Genomic DNA, 14,313 nt, shown 5'->3' with positions numbered 1-14,313 from the left:
ATCTCTGCATCGGTCTCAGCGGGTCCGCTGACGAAACCCAGCCACTGAGGTATCTCAGGCAGAGCTGAGAGTTCCAGCTATCCTCAACGTTTTCCTGTTTCAGATCCAGTTTTATTGATCAGTTGTGATAAACGTGCTGAGTAACAATGGAAACCAGAAGATCCTGTGACTGTCCAGGATGGGGGTAAGGGACACACGTTTGGGGAGTTGATCTGGTTTAGGAGCTCACACATCCACTGATTGAGAAGAGAGCACAACAAAAAAGTGAGTGTCAATCATCACAACACTTTATTCCAAAACATAAATGGCCATATTACCCAGCTCATGCTCAACAGTCAACATTTAATGACTTGATATTTCACAGATTACTTGCTACACTGATAGGTTCACCTCCATCAGGGACCTCAGAATGCAGTCAGTGAGGAGCGCAGGGTCTTGCTGGTTTCAGGTGCATTTCCACACCTGCGATTCATTTCAGCCACTGAGTCACTGACTCTAGGAGACCAAAAAAACCTGCAGATACTGCAGCCCCCAGGAACTGAGTTTGACCCCGCCTGCCCGCATTTTTTTCCCCACAGAATTTTAGGTTGAAAGGAGTGTTGATTTCCCTTTATTTAATGGGGAATGTTGGGAGTGTAAAACTTACATTTGAAATCTAGTGTCTTCCGTCAAACACACCGCCCTTGGATGGACAGTGGGTGTCACCAGTAGCTGCTTTGCTTTGGCGCGCACACGCGCGCACAAACACGCGCGCGCACACACACACACACACACACACACAGAAAACACAGAAACTGCTCCCACTTCACAGGACTGGGAGTTACTGAGGGGGACATGAGGCCAGTGTTGTACTAATGCAAGTCCCCTTTTTCAAAGCTGTTAACAAACACATTAACCAAATACTCAGAATTGAAAACAGTCTGTTAAACAGACTTTTAAGCATTAGTAAGCTAATAAGCAATGCCTTGACCTCTTTACTCAAACTTTCCCTACAGAACAGGTTTGGTTTTCCAAGTTTGGTCCACAAATAAACTGGCTCAATGGTTCCTCTCGACTTCAACCGTACTGCAAGTGAACTTTGCCATACTACTAGCCGAGAGGGCAGCTCAAACATTTTTGCACGAGAGACATCTTGGTAATCTTCCACAAGTCGCTCAGTGACTGAGAAAACTGTTTGTGATTGTACATTCTGTAGTAATAGAGCTATACGCAGCAGTTTAGTCTGTGTGCAAACAGACTTCAAGCAGCATTTCCAAGAAGGAGATTGTTTTAGCAGGATGTGCAATTGTGAGCCCAGCAACATAATATTACAACAAGGAATGATTCCAGCTGAATCATTAAATGAGATTCACTTCTGTTCCTGCATCATAATCTCCAACATTACATTTAAAACAATGCACCATTGCACACAGACGTTTCCTCTACTCGAGCCTGCAGATTATTTCTTTCTGCGATTTAGACCATTGTTCTGCATGAAAACAGCACAAGCTACTCACCGTGTTCACTACAATCATAAAACGTAAACTTTGGACATATTAAAAAAGTGTTACAGGACAACTGGAGTGCAAAATGCATGGCGCTTGTGCACATACACATCCACAAGATACTCACCGGATGCTAAAAATGTGCCATAAAAATGAAGAATCCTCTGATGTTGACATGCTGCACATTTCCAATTGAAATCAAAGGAAAACATTAGCTTCTAGTAAAAGCATTTAAAAAAATATGGATCCACATGTTTGACGGGCTCTCCCTTTGAAATCACTTTTCTCATTTTTAGATACAACAGTACCTGACTTATGCCGACATTTTGTCCATGTTTGAAAGCACTTTAGGCTTCTCAGGTCCAGTCATGACCATTACTTTGGATCGCTTTATCATTCATGCGCTAATTACTATCGTGTCATAATAATTAGTGATAAAAGTTGATCAGTAGTGTTGTACTGCCACTCTCCTTCTAACACTCATGCAACTCAGTGCAATACATATCCTGGACACCAGGGGGAGCATGAGGGACGCAGAGAGGACAGGTGGCTTGACCGCACGTCAGCACTCTTTGGGAGGAGTACAGAAGAACAGGTCCCTGCAGAGTCTGGCCGTGTCAGTGGGAGAATAGACAGTGAAGCCGATGGTCCGTGGGTCATTGAAAATCTCATAGTCATTTCCCCCCTACAAAAATAATTGTAACAAGCAGTCAGCTCTGAAACAGCAGTGAGGACCAATTATTAGCCTTGTCTCTGAATTACTCTCTTTTACTTGGGTCAATTTAACTTCTTCCTCTTTCTAATGTGCAAGCATGCACGCACGCCCACACGCACCCACGCACGCCCACACGCACACAGCTGCAATTACCAGGTCACATTCTTTCCTCAGCTCTAGCAACAAAAAGCCCATCCCCCACCTAAATGCCTTCCACTGTACCCCCCCCCCCATGCACTTACACACGATGTCTCATTTCCAAAAAAGTAGATGGCCTCCAGCCTGTCCCCCTCCAGCACTTCCAGGCACAAACGCTTGTCCCAGCCTTCGGGGAACACATCGAAACTGATCAGACCCCCTGCAGAAGAAGCCAAACAAAAATGAAACGCACGCTCATTATTCAGCCCACACCTTTCTCAGTGTCTGGTGAACACTTCCACGGTCCTGTGTACCACCTGGGTAAATCTGCTATTGAAGATTAATTATTGCCAAACTGAAGAAGCACAATAATATCAATAACACTGAAGAAAGCTCATAAAACTAAATGGTTGCAAAACAAAAAAAATTATAATTGCACAAGCAGTGGTTGGTTTAAGTGTCAATTAAAATAACCATTCAAGTAAACACAGTAGAAGAAGAATGCTGTGGTGTAATAAACTGCATACTCATACAAGCTTTGTGCAATAGGAAGCTGACTATATTCAAAGGTTGTTTTACACTGAATAGATTTGGCATTTTTCCATTTATGCCTTTCTAACTGTCCCCAGTGAGCAAAGGGCAGAATCTAGACATCTAGAGGGGTGGAAATCTATGTTGACATGTTTCCTCTTCCAGGTCAGGTGCTTTTCATTTGTTTTTAACTGTTACGTCGCTGAGATCACTTCCTCATTCTCACCCTTCTCCTCTAAAGGAATTGGCCGGTAAATAAGGTGGGATTCATAACGGATTTCGGTGTGAACAGTGGGAGGTAAGGCCGTTTGAATAGCCATGCAGTGTGTCTCAGTGCTTAAAGAACTGGGTCTGAGACCCAGAGGAATGCTGGTTTCCCTGGCGGGAGAGCGGCTCCGACCCTTCAGTGAGACACTTAGGCTGACTTGCTCCAGTAAAACGCCCAGCATATAAATACCAGGGCGTGCCAAGTGTGCGTTGTGCAATCATCCTAGATAAAGACCTCCCCATGGCGTTCAAGTTTAAATAACTCCCGTACGCATGACATCAGTGCAGGAGGTGCAACAGAACTGAAAATGTGCAAAAGGTGTGTCATTCACCTCATTCTGCCACTGGCTTCCTGGACTGTTTACGCCTCCAGAATAAACAACACTAACTGAAGATCCTGCCAAATATGTGACCTTCTGGCAGAGACCAAGTTCTACTAAAGACACTTTTATCAACAACTCCAGCTCACACAGGACACTGGGTAAGTTTGTGTGTGTCTGTGTGTGTGTGTGTGGGTTAAACACCACCTGACCAACTCCCAGGCCCTGGAACAGCTGGCATATGATCCCACATTCACAGCCAAATAGGAAAACCCATAAACACGTTCACAGCCGTGTGCAAGTAAAAAAATGTGCTCTTACATGGGTCACTGCCTGTGAAAGATTTTCCAATTAGAATTTTGAACATTTTGTACTCAAAATCTTGGGTGTGAAAAACAGACATGCTTCTAGATTTCAGAAACAGGAACAAACTTAACAAACGTCATCTTAGTTAGTTTTTAACACCCCAGACTGCGTTTCCCCACATTCTAATCAGCGCTTTAAAATCACAAACTTTTAAAAATCTTCCAGAGAAAAAACAGTGAACACAAACATGAACTGACCTGGTCTTACAAAACGGATATACTGGTGTGCTCTGTCCAACCAAAGATTTGCCCTGGGTTTGATAATCATAAACATGAGGCCATGTGCTTGAGCAAGAACATGACTGCGACCTAACTGGAATTAGTTTAGGAGACAGTTGGCTTTTTCCCCCCCTTTGGAAATTGCAAGTGCTATAACCAATAACTGTAAGCAAAGGAGACCAATTACCCCAAGACTAATTCCCCCAATACATCACATGCCCACAGGTGACCCTGACACACAGGAAACAGCCACAGCCGCTGTCCACCTCCCTCAGGGGGAAACCTCCAAACGGGTTTTAAGCACAGGCGCGAACATGCAGCGCACGCTGCGTCTGGTTTCTGCAGCACTGCCGTTGCCTGGGAGCCTCCCGGAGTACGTGCGCAGACACACGCGCCAAATAGCACTCGGTTTCGCTGAAGTGGGCGTTGACCGACGAGGTCCGCGGGAAAGTCCCGGGACGAGCGCACCCCCCCGACCTCCGAGGAAAAACAGCAGCGTCTGAGGTTGTTTGTGCAACAGAACCAGGCGTCCTTCCACAGATCATTAGCCAAGGTTAGTAAACCATCACCTCCTTCTTAATGGAGGAAAGTCACTTCAAATACGAAATAAGTGGCAAGGTCTGAGCAGCGTAACTGTGGTCTGAGTGGGCTGGCCGTACATCCTGATATTAATCAAAAAAACAAAGTTTGATATGTCCTCATGCGGCTACATGATTAATTATTAAGGAAACCTGACCCTCCTTTTCCTGGTGACGATAAAACCTGATAAAGACGAAACGTTGGTAATAAAATTATGAAGTTAAATTGTGCGGTGGTCATCTCTTCTTTTAGTACAGGCTGGATTTCCTAACATATAATAATAATAATAACGATTCAAAACTGGACGAAAAAGGTTGATTTACCCCCAGAAATCCCCCATTACACATACAGAGGCAGCCTGCAGTGCGTGAATCAGACAGTTTGTAGAAGGGGATGATGTCACTACGTGTCGGACCTGAGGGGTAGCATCTCTGCTTTTGGTCAAGCCTGTCGGAACTGGTCCGTGCCACGGCTGAGGCTGCTGAACTGCACAGGTGTTACGTCCTCAAAGAAACCTGTCTGGCGGAGCAGGGGGGCGTCATGATGACGTAACACCTGGGTGTGGCTCACCTAGCAAGCGGCAGAATACATTTCAACAAGAATACTTCCAGCAAAGGTGGCCCCAGCTTCCAAACGAATTTCAATGGAACATTCTATTCACATATGAAAATAACTGCAAACAGCTAAAGAAAGAAGTTATCAGCAGTGCTGAAACATCCCCCATTCAAATGGGCTTCAACTCATGTATAATGATCGCCAATCGACTGTAATGTAAATTTAAATATGGAGGTGACCTGCAATAACCAGTAGGTCTCTCCAGTTCAGTTAAGACAAGCCACGGACACCTCAGCGGTGACAAAGCAAGAGATATGGGCAGTTCGGACAGAAGATGTACAGTGAGAGACTATCTCTGCAGACTGACATTTACAATAAAGACAGCAAACACAAAGAACGGTAATACCCTAAAAACATGCAGTTAATGTGTCCATCCCCCCAACAGATGTAGGTCCCAGACTCACTCACTCACCCCTGGTGAACCTCAGGCCCTTCCCCGCAAATTCTTCCTGTAGAGCAGCTACAAACTTCTCCCGAATCTTCTCCCTCTGCGTCAAAGTGAGGGGGAAGGGAGTGGTCAGACAAACGGCACCAGTCTCAAGCGTAATCACCGAAAACAACGCTGGCAGTCCGACAGCCATGCACCCTTTCCATGGACTGCTTGACTCATGATCTTGGGGCAGGAGTGACAGTCTACAGTGCTGTAAATTAAAAGGAACTCTCAGGATTGATCCACACAGGAAAAACTTCACTGGATACCTTGTCAATTTCAGAGAATTCTATTCGCTCTTCAAGCGTGCAGCTCCGACCAATGGGAGAGATGTTGAGCATGCCGTTCCGAAATTCAATGAACGTGCCCCTGAGACAGGAAAACAAACAAACAGGAAATATATATTTAAGAGAGGGGGGTGGAGACAATACAGGGCCCTTGACATGTTTATCATACTCAGCAGAGAATATTACTGTTAAGTTTAGACATTCTGTACAACAACTCTTCTTCCATACTGCTCATTCCCACATGTGCCATTCAAACATAAGTTACCATCTGAAAAAACTGCAAAATGGTGAGTTTAATTATTTTTTATCTAACAACTGGACATTGTTAGAGAAAAAGAGTTCCTTCATAATACACCAAATCCATTTACCCTTTATTGATTTTTTGTTGAAACACATTTGATGTATTTGACATTGCCTCGTTCACAGAGACTAAGCACCGTCTTTTTCCAGCTCTTTCGTTTCTAGTCATTATGAAGCTAACCATGTAGTATTTCTCCTGGAACGCACTCTCATAATGTGTCCAGACGAGAGTCTCCATTGCCTCAAGTTAGACTAAACCAATGCAGTGACCCAGAAAGACATGCAGATAAATGTCACAAATAAAGAGCAAAAACCCAACAGAGCCATGTGAAACTAGCGATGCCCCTTTAAAGATCAATAAACAAACAACAGCAATCTACTGGCACAGTAGCACCTGAGTAGCAGTGAGTTACATTTACTCCCTCCCCCCAACTTCTCTCTCTTACTCTCCCCCTCCCCCCCCCTTCTTTCTCTTACTCTCCCCCTCCCCCCCCTTCTTTCTCTTACTCCCCCCCCCTTCTTTCTCTTACTCCCCCCCCCCCACTTCTTTCTCTTACTCTCCCCCTCCCCCCCCCCCCCTTCTTTCTCTTACTCTCCCCCTCCCCCCTATCACTAACCTTTTTTTGGGCAGTTTGATGAGCCCCATGTACCTGAGGCAGAAGTTGATAAGGTCCTGCAGTAGCTCTTCCCCCAGCTCGTTCTGAATTGCCTGAAAACGGGTCAAACAAGAATGAGCAGATAAGCAGTGCAAACTACCCCATGCTTTTAGCAAACAACTGAAATCACACAAAGCTGTGAGGTCCCTGTAATCCGCCGGCCATGCATTACATCACAGTCGATTTTAAGGCCCAAGTGGTAAAGAGCGGCTTTAATTCCACCATCCGTCTGCTCACCTGTTTGGAGATGAGTTTCCCGTCCTTATACTGCACGGTACCGTTCTCCGCAAACACGTAGTCAAACTTGTGAATAACTGGAAGAGAGAAGGTGAGACGGCAACTTAAGGCCAGGGGACAAGAATAATAAACAGCTATCTGTAAAACAACAAAATGAATACATAGGCAGCCATTCTGTAATTGATATTTTATCTACTTTTTCTTGATAAGTTCATGAATGACAGCTGAAGGCTGCTCCTGTGTCCCAACATGAAACATCTTACTGTGGTCTAATCCAGTGGTTCTCAAACTCGGTCCTGGGGGACCCCTGTGTATGCTGGTTTTCATTCCAACCTCAACAGCAATCCCAGAATTTTAACAAGCTGTTAAGTTTGAGCACCACTGGTCTAATCAATGGTTAAACCAGGATAACTGTATTCAGTTAATTAGTTAATTTGGCCAGTGTAACTGGGCTAGCTATAGGTCAGACTCCAATCTTTGTGGGCAGCAGTGTCTGCGGGTTCTCTAGTTTATTTCAAACCCCTGAAATTCATTTTGGTCACTGATTGGCTAAAGAATCCACACACCTTGTGTTCAGGGCCTTAATTGGCAGCTGATTGATAGGAAACCACAAAAACCTGCAGACACTGCAGCCCTCCAGGACCAGAGTTTACTTATTTTTTTATTTGGTTACTGTGTCAATGCACACGGCAATGGGTTCCTGAGCCAGAGTTCAGTGTTAAAAGTCTCAGTGGAAGGACTCCACATTGGTCTGTGATTCCCACTGTTAAATGGTCAGGCTGTCTGGGTGAGGGGAATCCGGGTCGGTATGTCAGGAATGTCACAGGTGTGTGAACGGCGCGAGCGGCTGTCCTGGGCCACCAGAGCACACGCCGTCGAAATGCTGAGGTCAACGTGACTACATCACCAAGCGCACGCTGTCCCAGAGTCTGTGTCGTCTCTGCACGGCAACCGTTTCTACACAGAAGTGACTCTGTCTCTTCTCAGTGAGTTTAAACTCATTTTTTGATCGACTATTCTTCTTTCCTTCTGTTTCCTCTTAGTCCAAGAGAGTGAGAGACATGCAGTGCAAACAGGAAGAGAGAATTCTCACCTTCATCGCCCTCCCCCAGCTGTTCCGCTATCTTAGAGTAGTCGGACCCCCCCACCACTCCGATCTTCACCTTCCTACGCAGGGACTGGAAAAAGGCGTCCAGCTGTGGGTCGATCTTCTGCAGGGAGGACAGACACAGGAGGACAGGTCTAAACCTCGCAGGCCAACAAAGCAGGCAAGTCACTAGAACCACAGCAGTGGCTAAAAGCGACAGGGGGTTTACTCTTTACACATCAGCACTCTGCTGAACCTGACACACACTGTTTTTGGGCAGGGGTTACGCTGTTGTGTCTCGGGCACAGTGCAAGTCTACTGATAGGACTTCCAGATATGTCCTGACCTCATGTTTCAAACAAATGACAAAAACACTGGACTGGTGTCGATCTTCTCGGAACCACCAGCCCATCTGAGCTGAAAGGCTCAGACATTTAACACTGAGGGCGGTGTACGAGCTACCAGACCAGATACATCACTGGGGTCCGAAGTTACACTGAAACAAGCTTTTCTATTGAGAGCAACGTCAAGTCTTGTTGTCCCAGCATGAACTCCTATGTTGCGACACCGCGCGCTACACAGGATCCAACAAAATAATAATACAATTACGTCGATGCTGCCCCAGTGTTCAGAGGCTATCGACAGAGCTGTTTGAATGTGAAATGGCCCTTGCCACATGATTGCGCATCCAGCCTACTCATGGCGTTACGCGACACATTTTAATTCAAATAAGATGAATCCGTAAAAAATGCCAGCAAATTGAGGACGCACATTTTTTTCAAGCCACAGTCTGCTATAAGAAATTATTAATTGTGTTGACAATTTCAAAAGTACCACTGTTTAGTTTCATAACGGTGGGTTACTACGTGAGATTGCGAATTCACGAACTCGTGTTTCGCGCACATTGACAAAAATCATTAGGCCACGTTTCGTGCGACAAACACAGTAACTGAATGTAATCTGGGTGGAAGTTCATGCAAGACTGTAAGTATTGTGTAATTTAATGCGAGGGATGCAAAACTACTGGGACAAAGCGTACTCCTGAAACGAGACATCTTGCACGATAATAAATCACACACTGCGCCAAGAGTAAAAACTCCTCCTGCCTCCTCCCATTGGCTTACTACCTCAAAATCACCAATTACACGTTCCACGTTCATACAACATCCCCAGTAATAAATATAGCCTTCATCATTTCATGGAATTTTTCATTTCATGAAAAAAGGCGAAGTTGAAACCACTGTTCTTACTCGGCTCTATCGTCAGATGACTATAATAACTAAATATGCATCGCAAACGGTCTGCATGCCTCTTAAGACAGATAACAATTAGCCTAGTTAAGAGCTTGTGTACAAAATAGCAAATAATGTAACTCAACACGAGAACATCGCTAACCTAGCAGACACTGATGGACAATCCATAGTAGGTTACAGCCTTCTGACAGTAATTGTTCACATGTACACATTTATTATGCAAATAGGTTGCAACTTGTCACCACTATGTACGTTTAAGGCAAGACTATTGATTTTACACTTTTAGCCTTATACTTTTTATACTCACCTCTCGGGGAGGAGTTAGCGTTCCGTCCACGTCAAACAGACACAAAATATTTCTGTTCGCGGGAAGACAACTTTCCTCCTTTTTCTCCATTTCCTCCAGTTGGAAACGCAATGACCACTTAATACCAAGCAGTACCAACAACCAATGTGACTGTATAGCCACTAAATCTACAGCGGAACTGGAATTTAGTTAAATATACAACGGAACGTATTTAAAACTGAATGAAAGGCTAAACTATGTCGCTTGAACCCTCGTCGTCTTTGATGTAATACTGTCACTATGATCAAACGCATTCTGTCACTGATATAGGACAGTCACGCTCGATATGTCCTCGACACCCCGCGATAGTAATCAAAATCATCGTCCCTGCATTTTTTTTGTGGTAGCTAACAGCATAGACATACATGTCTATGGCTAACAGCCTCTCAAAGGGGACAGTTCATACCAGCCAATTAGAACATCGAAATGTGGTCATGTGCGTAAGGGGCGGTAACTACGTTTTCTCTGCATACGGAACATCCTACTGATCTTTACGACCTTTCACCTACAAAACTCGGTACTATTTCCATGCGTCTATCCCTTTTTATACGGTCTATGGTCTATCTTGAGCATCTTTTCTCATCTCACTGATGTTATGTGAATGGGTCGGTCCACTGTTCGAGAAAGTAATCGTTTCATCAGTAGACGATTTTAAAAATGGTGAATAAATGCTAGCAGACGCGGCACTGACTACATCCTCCTTGAACCCAGTAAAGTGAGCTGGTGCAGACGAAGCTTCTCATGTATCTATAAATATAAAAGATATAGCCACGAAACTGCTATTGAACTACGTTCATAATCCAGCGGAATAACCCAGTTCTTTCTCATTTATTGTGCTCAGGAGCCTAATAGACCAACAAATCAATAAATATCTGTTGCCCGATTCCTGAGGAATTAGTTTAGCAATAATACATGCACTTGTACATGTAGGCCTACACACACTATACACAGCTGCTACATACAACATAATTTAAATAAAACATGACCACAAACACAACCAACAGCTTCTTCGGGTTTGGCATTGAGTACAACTGCTGCTGTTGTATTCTCACATGGAAGAAGCCGTTTAACTGCACACCTCTAACCTGATGATCACAATTAAGCAGCACAGCAGACTGGACCTAGCGTTTTGAAATGGGATTTGGTGAAATATCTTCATGCTTATAATTTTGCAACTCAGTTTGATATAGGTTTTTTACATTGAAATGACTTAAAATACCAGTCAAAGCTATTGTTTGGGGGGGGGGGGGGGGGGAAGTCACCTCACTCAGATTGGTGAGTGAAATGACTTTAATTATACTTATGTAGCAATGGTAACCGTTTAAGTGAATGATATAGCCTAATCCACAGTAGGGCATGTCTCAAAATGCGAACTGAATATTTAAGTTCCACCACTAGAAGGCAGACGAATATCGCCCATCCACATTGCCAAAGGATTTATTTTCAGTAAATTTTGCCACCAAGCGTTCATTGTTGAACTTCGAACAAACTTGTGGCAGGACTAAAACCTTCATGACTTTTAAAGGGCTCAGAAAATTATTTATTGTTAAGTTTTGTATTAGTTCTAGGCTTAGGTGTAGATTTAGGTTCAAGATTGTGGGTTAAAGTAAATGATTTATCCTCAATCTGAACAGAAAGTTTACAATAGACTTTTTTCATGTATTGGAGAAATATCTTTCGTCATACTTGTTCCTGGTTATGGTTTTATACACTTTGTTGTACGTCGCTCTGGATAAGAGCGTCTGCCAAATGCCTGTAATGTAATCTTCCAATAAATTTTCAAATGTCTTCAAATACATTTTCTTTGATTTTATTTCTTCGTATGTTTCAAATGTAGAATTATTTCTACCCATCTGAATGGTAAATACATATTTTGGATTATTCAGTTTTGTTCACACTTTTTGGCAGGAAGAGTATGTATTCTTTAGTATGAGTTCTTGGTAGTTTTATGAATTAATATAATTTGGGTTATGGTTACAATTATAGTTATGGTTAGAGTTTAAGTATGGTTAGGTAGGGCACCTAAAAAAAAAAAAATTTTGGAGTGAAGTCTATAGCTTTATGTATTTCAGAAAAATACATTTTTGTTAAATAATTTCAGACACATTTTTTGTATACATTTAACTGTTTGGATTACACCTAAATTTGTTTCTCATCTATCTTAATAGAAAAATAGCATTTTTTTTTCACTTTTTGGTGGTAGGATTTATAGGCATGCATTAATGATTACGGTTTGAGTTAGGGATAGGATTCACTCCAACATTGTTTAATTACCAGGGTTCAATTTGGACAAAAACATATTTTAAAGCATTACCCCTCCACTTAAAAAATCTATCAAGATTGTTTATTTTTCATTTCCACAACACGCATTTATCCTGATTTAAATTTCTTCATGTCATTTTACCACGATTCCTCTTTCCAAACAGGATAGTTACTTATTCTGTTCCCAAAAATGACACCTACCATGTCACCAACCATTTGCCATGATTACCACAGTTTACCATGATGTACCCTGATTATCATGATTATCAGTATTTAGCAAGATTTACCCTGATTACAATGATTTACCCTGATTACAATGATAACCATGGTCTACCGTGATCTGCCCTGATTTACCATGACAAATTTACTATGATTAATCACAATTTACCCTGATCCTCTTTCCAAAATTTAATTATTGTATTTTTCAAAATGATTCACGATGATTAGAATTCCACGCTGCACATTTACATTGGTTCTTCCACAACAGGTTATTTATCATGATACCATTCCCAAATAGTAATCCTGGTAAATACCCTATCATGTACAATGATTGACCAATATTTTACTACCACACAACACATTAACTATGATTCTATTTCAAAGCATGATATGAAATGTTTTTTTTACAAATTGTATGTTTACCATGTTTCTCTTCCTACTTAGGGTTATGGTTGGTCACTGGATTTGTGCGCACACATACAGTACACACACACACACACATATACCTCAATATAATGAATAATTCTTGCACCGTATACTGTCCACCAAAACAAAAAGGGTAATTTAGTCTGGTAATTAGCAGTAGCTAAAGAAGAAATGAACACACAATACCTTCAACTCTAAATTATCTCCCTCTCTGTCTCAGTGTGTTTTTAGGTCACTAAAAGCTTCTTTGGAACTTACCACACACTTTACAGACAAAATCACATCCTAGGCCTGTCAACGATGCCACATAAAAGTGCTTTAAAGCCCCAATAAACGCAGGTGGGTTATTTAAATCCTTTTCATATCTTATTACCCTACCCTGTGCATGAACAGAGCTGTTTGGACCCTGCTCAATTTTCCCTCACAATAAACCTTGCTGAAACTACATGGTCCGTGAAGGCCAAACATTGTTTAACAACATAGTTCTCTATGGTGACAAGTTTATCGACGGAAAAGCTTGCATGATTTATGGGCCGAATCTCAGGCTCTGTGGAACCAGCAGGTGCTTCTCTTTAGAAACATGCTGCTGTGTGCTGGTAAGTGCATCCTCATGCAGAGCTACACAAGCACAATAATGGCCGCCTCATCCTGCAGGAAGGACAAACCTACAGTATAACTCATGGAGACAAATAATGGGCAGAGGCCGAAATTTCTCCCTGTCATTGGTTCACTAAATGTACATGCGAAAGCAGTGATTATAAAGGTTTCTGGCAACAACACTGTGTGTGTGTGTGTGTGTGTGTGTGTGTGTGTGTGTGTGTGGGTGAGGATCAAAGTAATATTACTTTTAATTACTCTACTTCCATATCAACCAGAAGCCTTTATCTGGGCACAAACACTCTGTGGCTCAGTTTGCTGTTTTTCATTTAGTGCGGGCATATGAGTGGACTAAAAGACCAGATGAAAGGATGGAATGAGAGAAGGGTCACTGTGAGATGACCAGAAGTCAGAGAGTACAAAAAATGTGGATTTGTGTAGTGTGCTTGTCTGTGTACATAAGGCCATGTTTCATCAAAACAGTTTTATTGGGAGCACTGTGTAATATGCACTCTGATTGCTTTTTACAACACCTAATTTATGACCAACACAAAGGGCAGTCTGTTATTTTTTGTCATCTGTCTACACTTCCCTCACATAACCTTTCACAGCCATGCTTCTAGAACATTCTCTGTGAGTGGGTCAACAACATAGCGGCCCTGGGATTTACACCCGTTATTTATTTTTCTGCTCTTTCACCATCCCTCTCCAATAAGTTCATTGTCTCTTCATGTCAGCCTCTTTGCCGTGTGCACAGTGACACAAACCAAAAAGTACTGAGCTCAGCAACTTTGTTGAATTTGGCATCCCTCTCTGAGATGTGAAAATTTAGTTTTAAAATGATCTCAGTATAAGCAAGAAGAAAACTGTCCATTTTGCTTGAACCATCTCATTCTTCATTTTTGTGTTCTGGGGTTGGTTCTTTGGGCAAGGCGCTAGACTTTAGGGTCATATGTGTGTCTGTATGTGGTCAAGGCACT

At 42.7% G+C, this 14,313-nt stretch overlaps 1 protein-coding gene across 3 annotated transcripts; it reads right to left on the bottom strand.

The window, feature by feature from the left end:
- Positions 1–265: 265 nt before the first annotated feature.
- LOC118217234 (phosphomannomutase 1-like) lies at positions 266–10,745 on the bottom strand. Of its 3 annotated transcripts, none has more exons than XM_035399095.1 (8): positions 9,791–10,745; positions 8,237–8,354; positions 7,144–7,220; positions 6,868–6,959; positions 5,933–6,032; positions 5,642–5,721; positions 2,442–2,557; positions 266–2,169 (listed from the first exon to the last, which is right to left on the bottom strand). In XM_035399095.1, exons 1-7 carry the CDS (start codon positions 9,878–9,880, stop codon positions 2,452–2,454), a joined length of 663 nt encoding a protein of 220 aa, XP_035254986.1. In that variant the 5' UTR covers positions 9,881–10,745; the 3' UTR covers positions 266–2,169; positions 2,442–2,451. The 3 variants fall into 3 exon arrangements, with proteins under 3 accessions (XP_035254986.1, XP_035254985.1, XP_035254984.1); XM_035399094.1 differs by having other exon boundaries at positions 5,646–5,721; positions 6,901–6,959; positions 9,791–10,738; XM_035399093.1 differs by having other exon boundaries at positions 5,646–5,721; positions 9,791–10,728.
- Between the last annotated feature and the right edge of the window lie 3,568 nt (positions 10,746–14,313).

This window comes from Anguilla anguilla, chromosome 17, assembly GCF_013347855.1.
Source record: "Anguilla anguilla isolate fAngAng1 chromosome 17, fAngAng1.pri, whole genome shotgun sequence".
NCBI classification, from domain to species: domain Eukaryota; kingdom Metazoa; phylum Chordata; class Actinopteri; order Anguilliformes; family Anguillidae; genus Anguilla; species Anguilla anguilla.
This window is presented reverse-complemented; position numbering and strand designations above follow the sequence as displayed.

Excerpts from the sequence above, each read along its gene's own strand:
- LOC118217234 (XM_035399093.1), bottom strand. The coding sequence starts at position 9,880 with ATGGAGAAAAAGGAGGAAAGTTGTCTTCCCGCGAACAGAAATATTTTG. Across the intron at positions 6,033-6,867 it reads ATCAAACTGCCCAAAAAAAG|GGGCACGTTCATTGAATTTC; the intron begins GTTAGTGATAGG and ends TTCCTGTCTCAG. Across the intron at positions 2,170-2,441 it reads TTGGAAATGAGACATCGTGT|GGGGGAAATGACTATGAGAT; the intron begins GTAAGTGCATGG and ends TTATTTTTGTAG.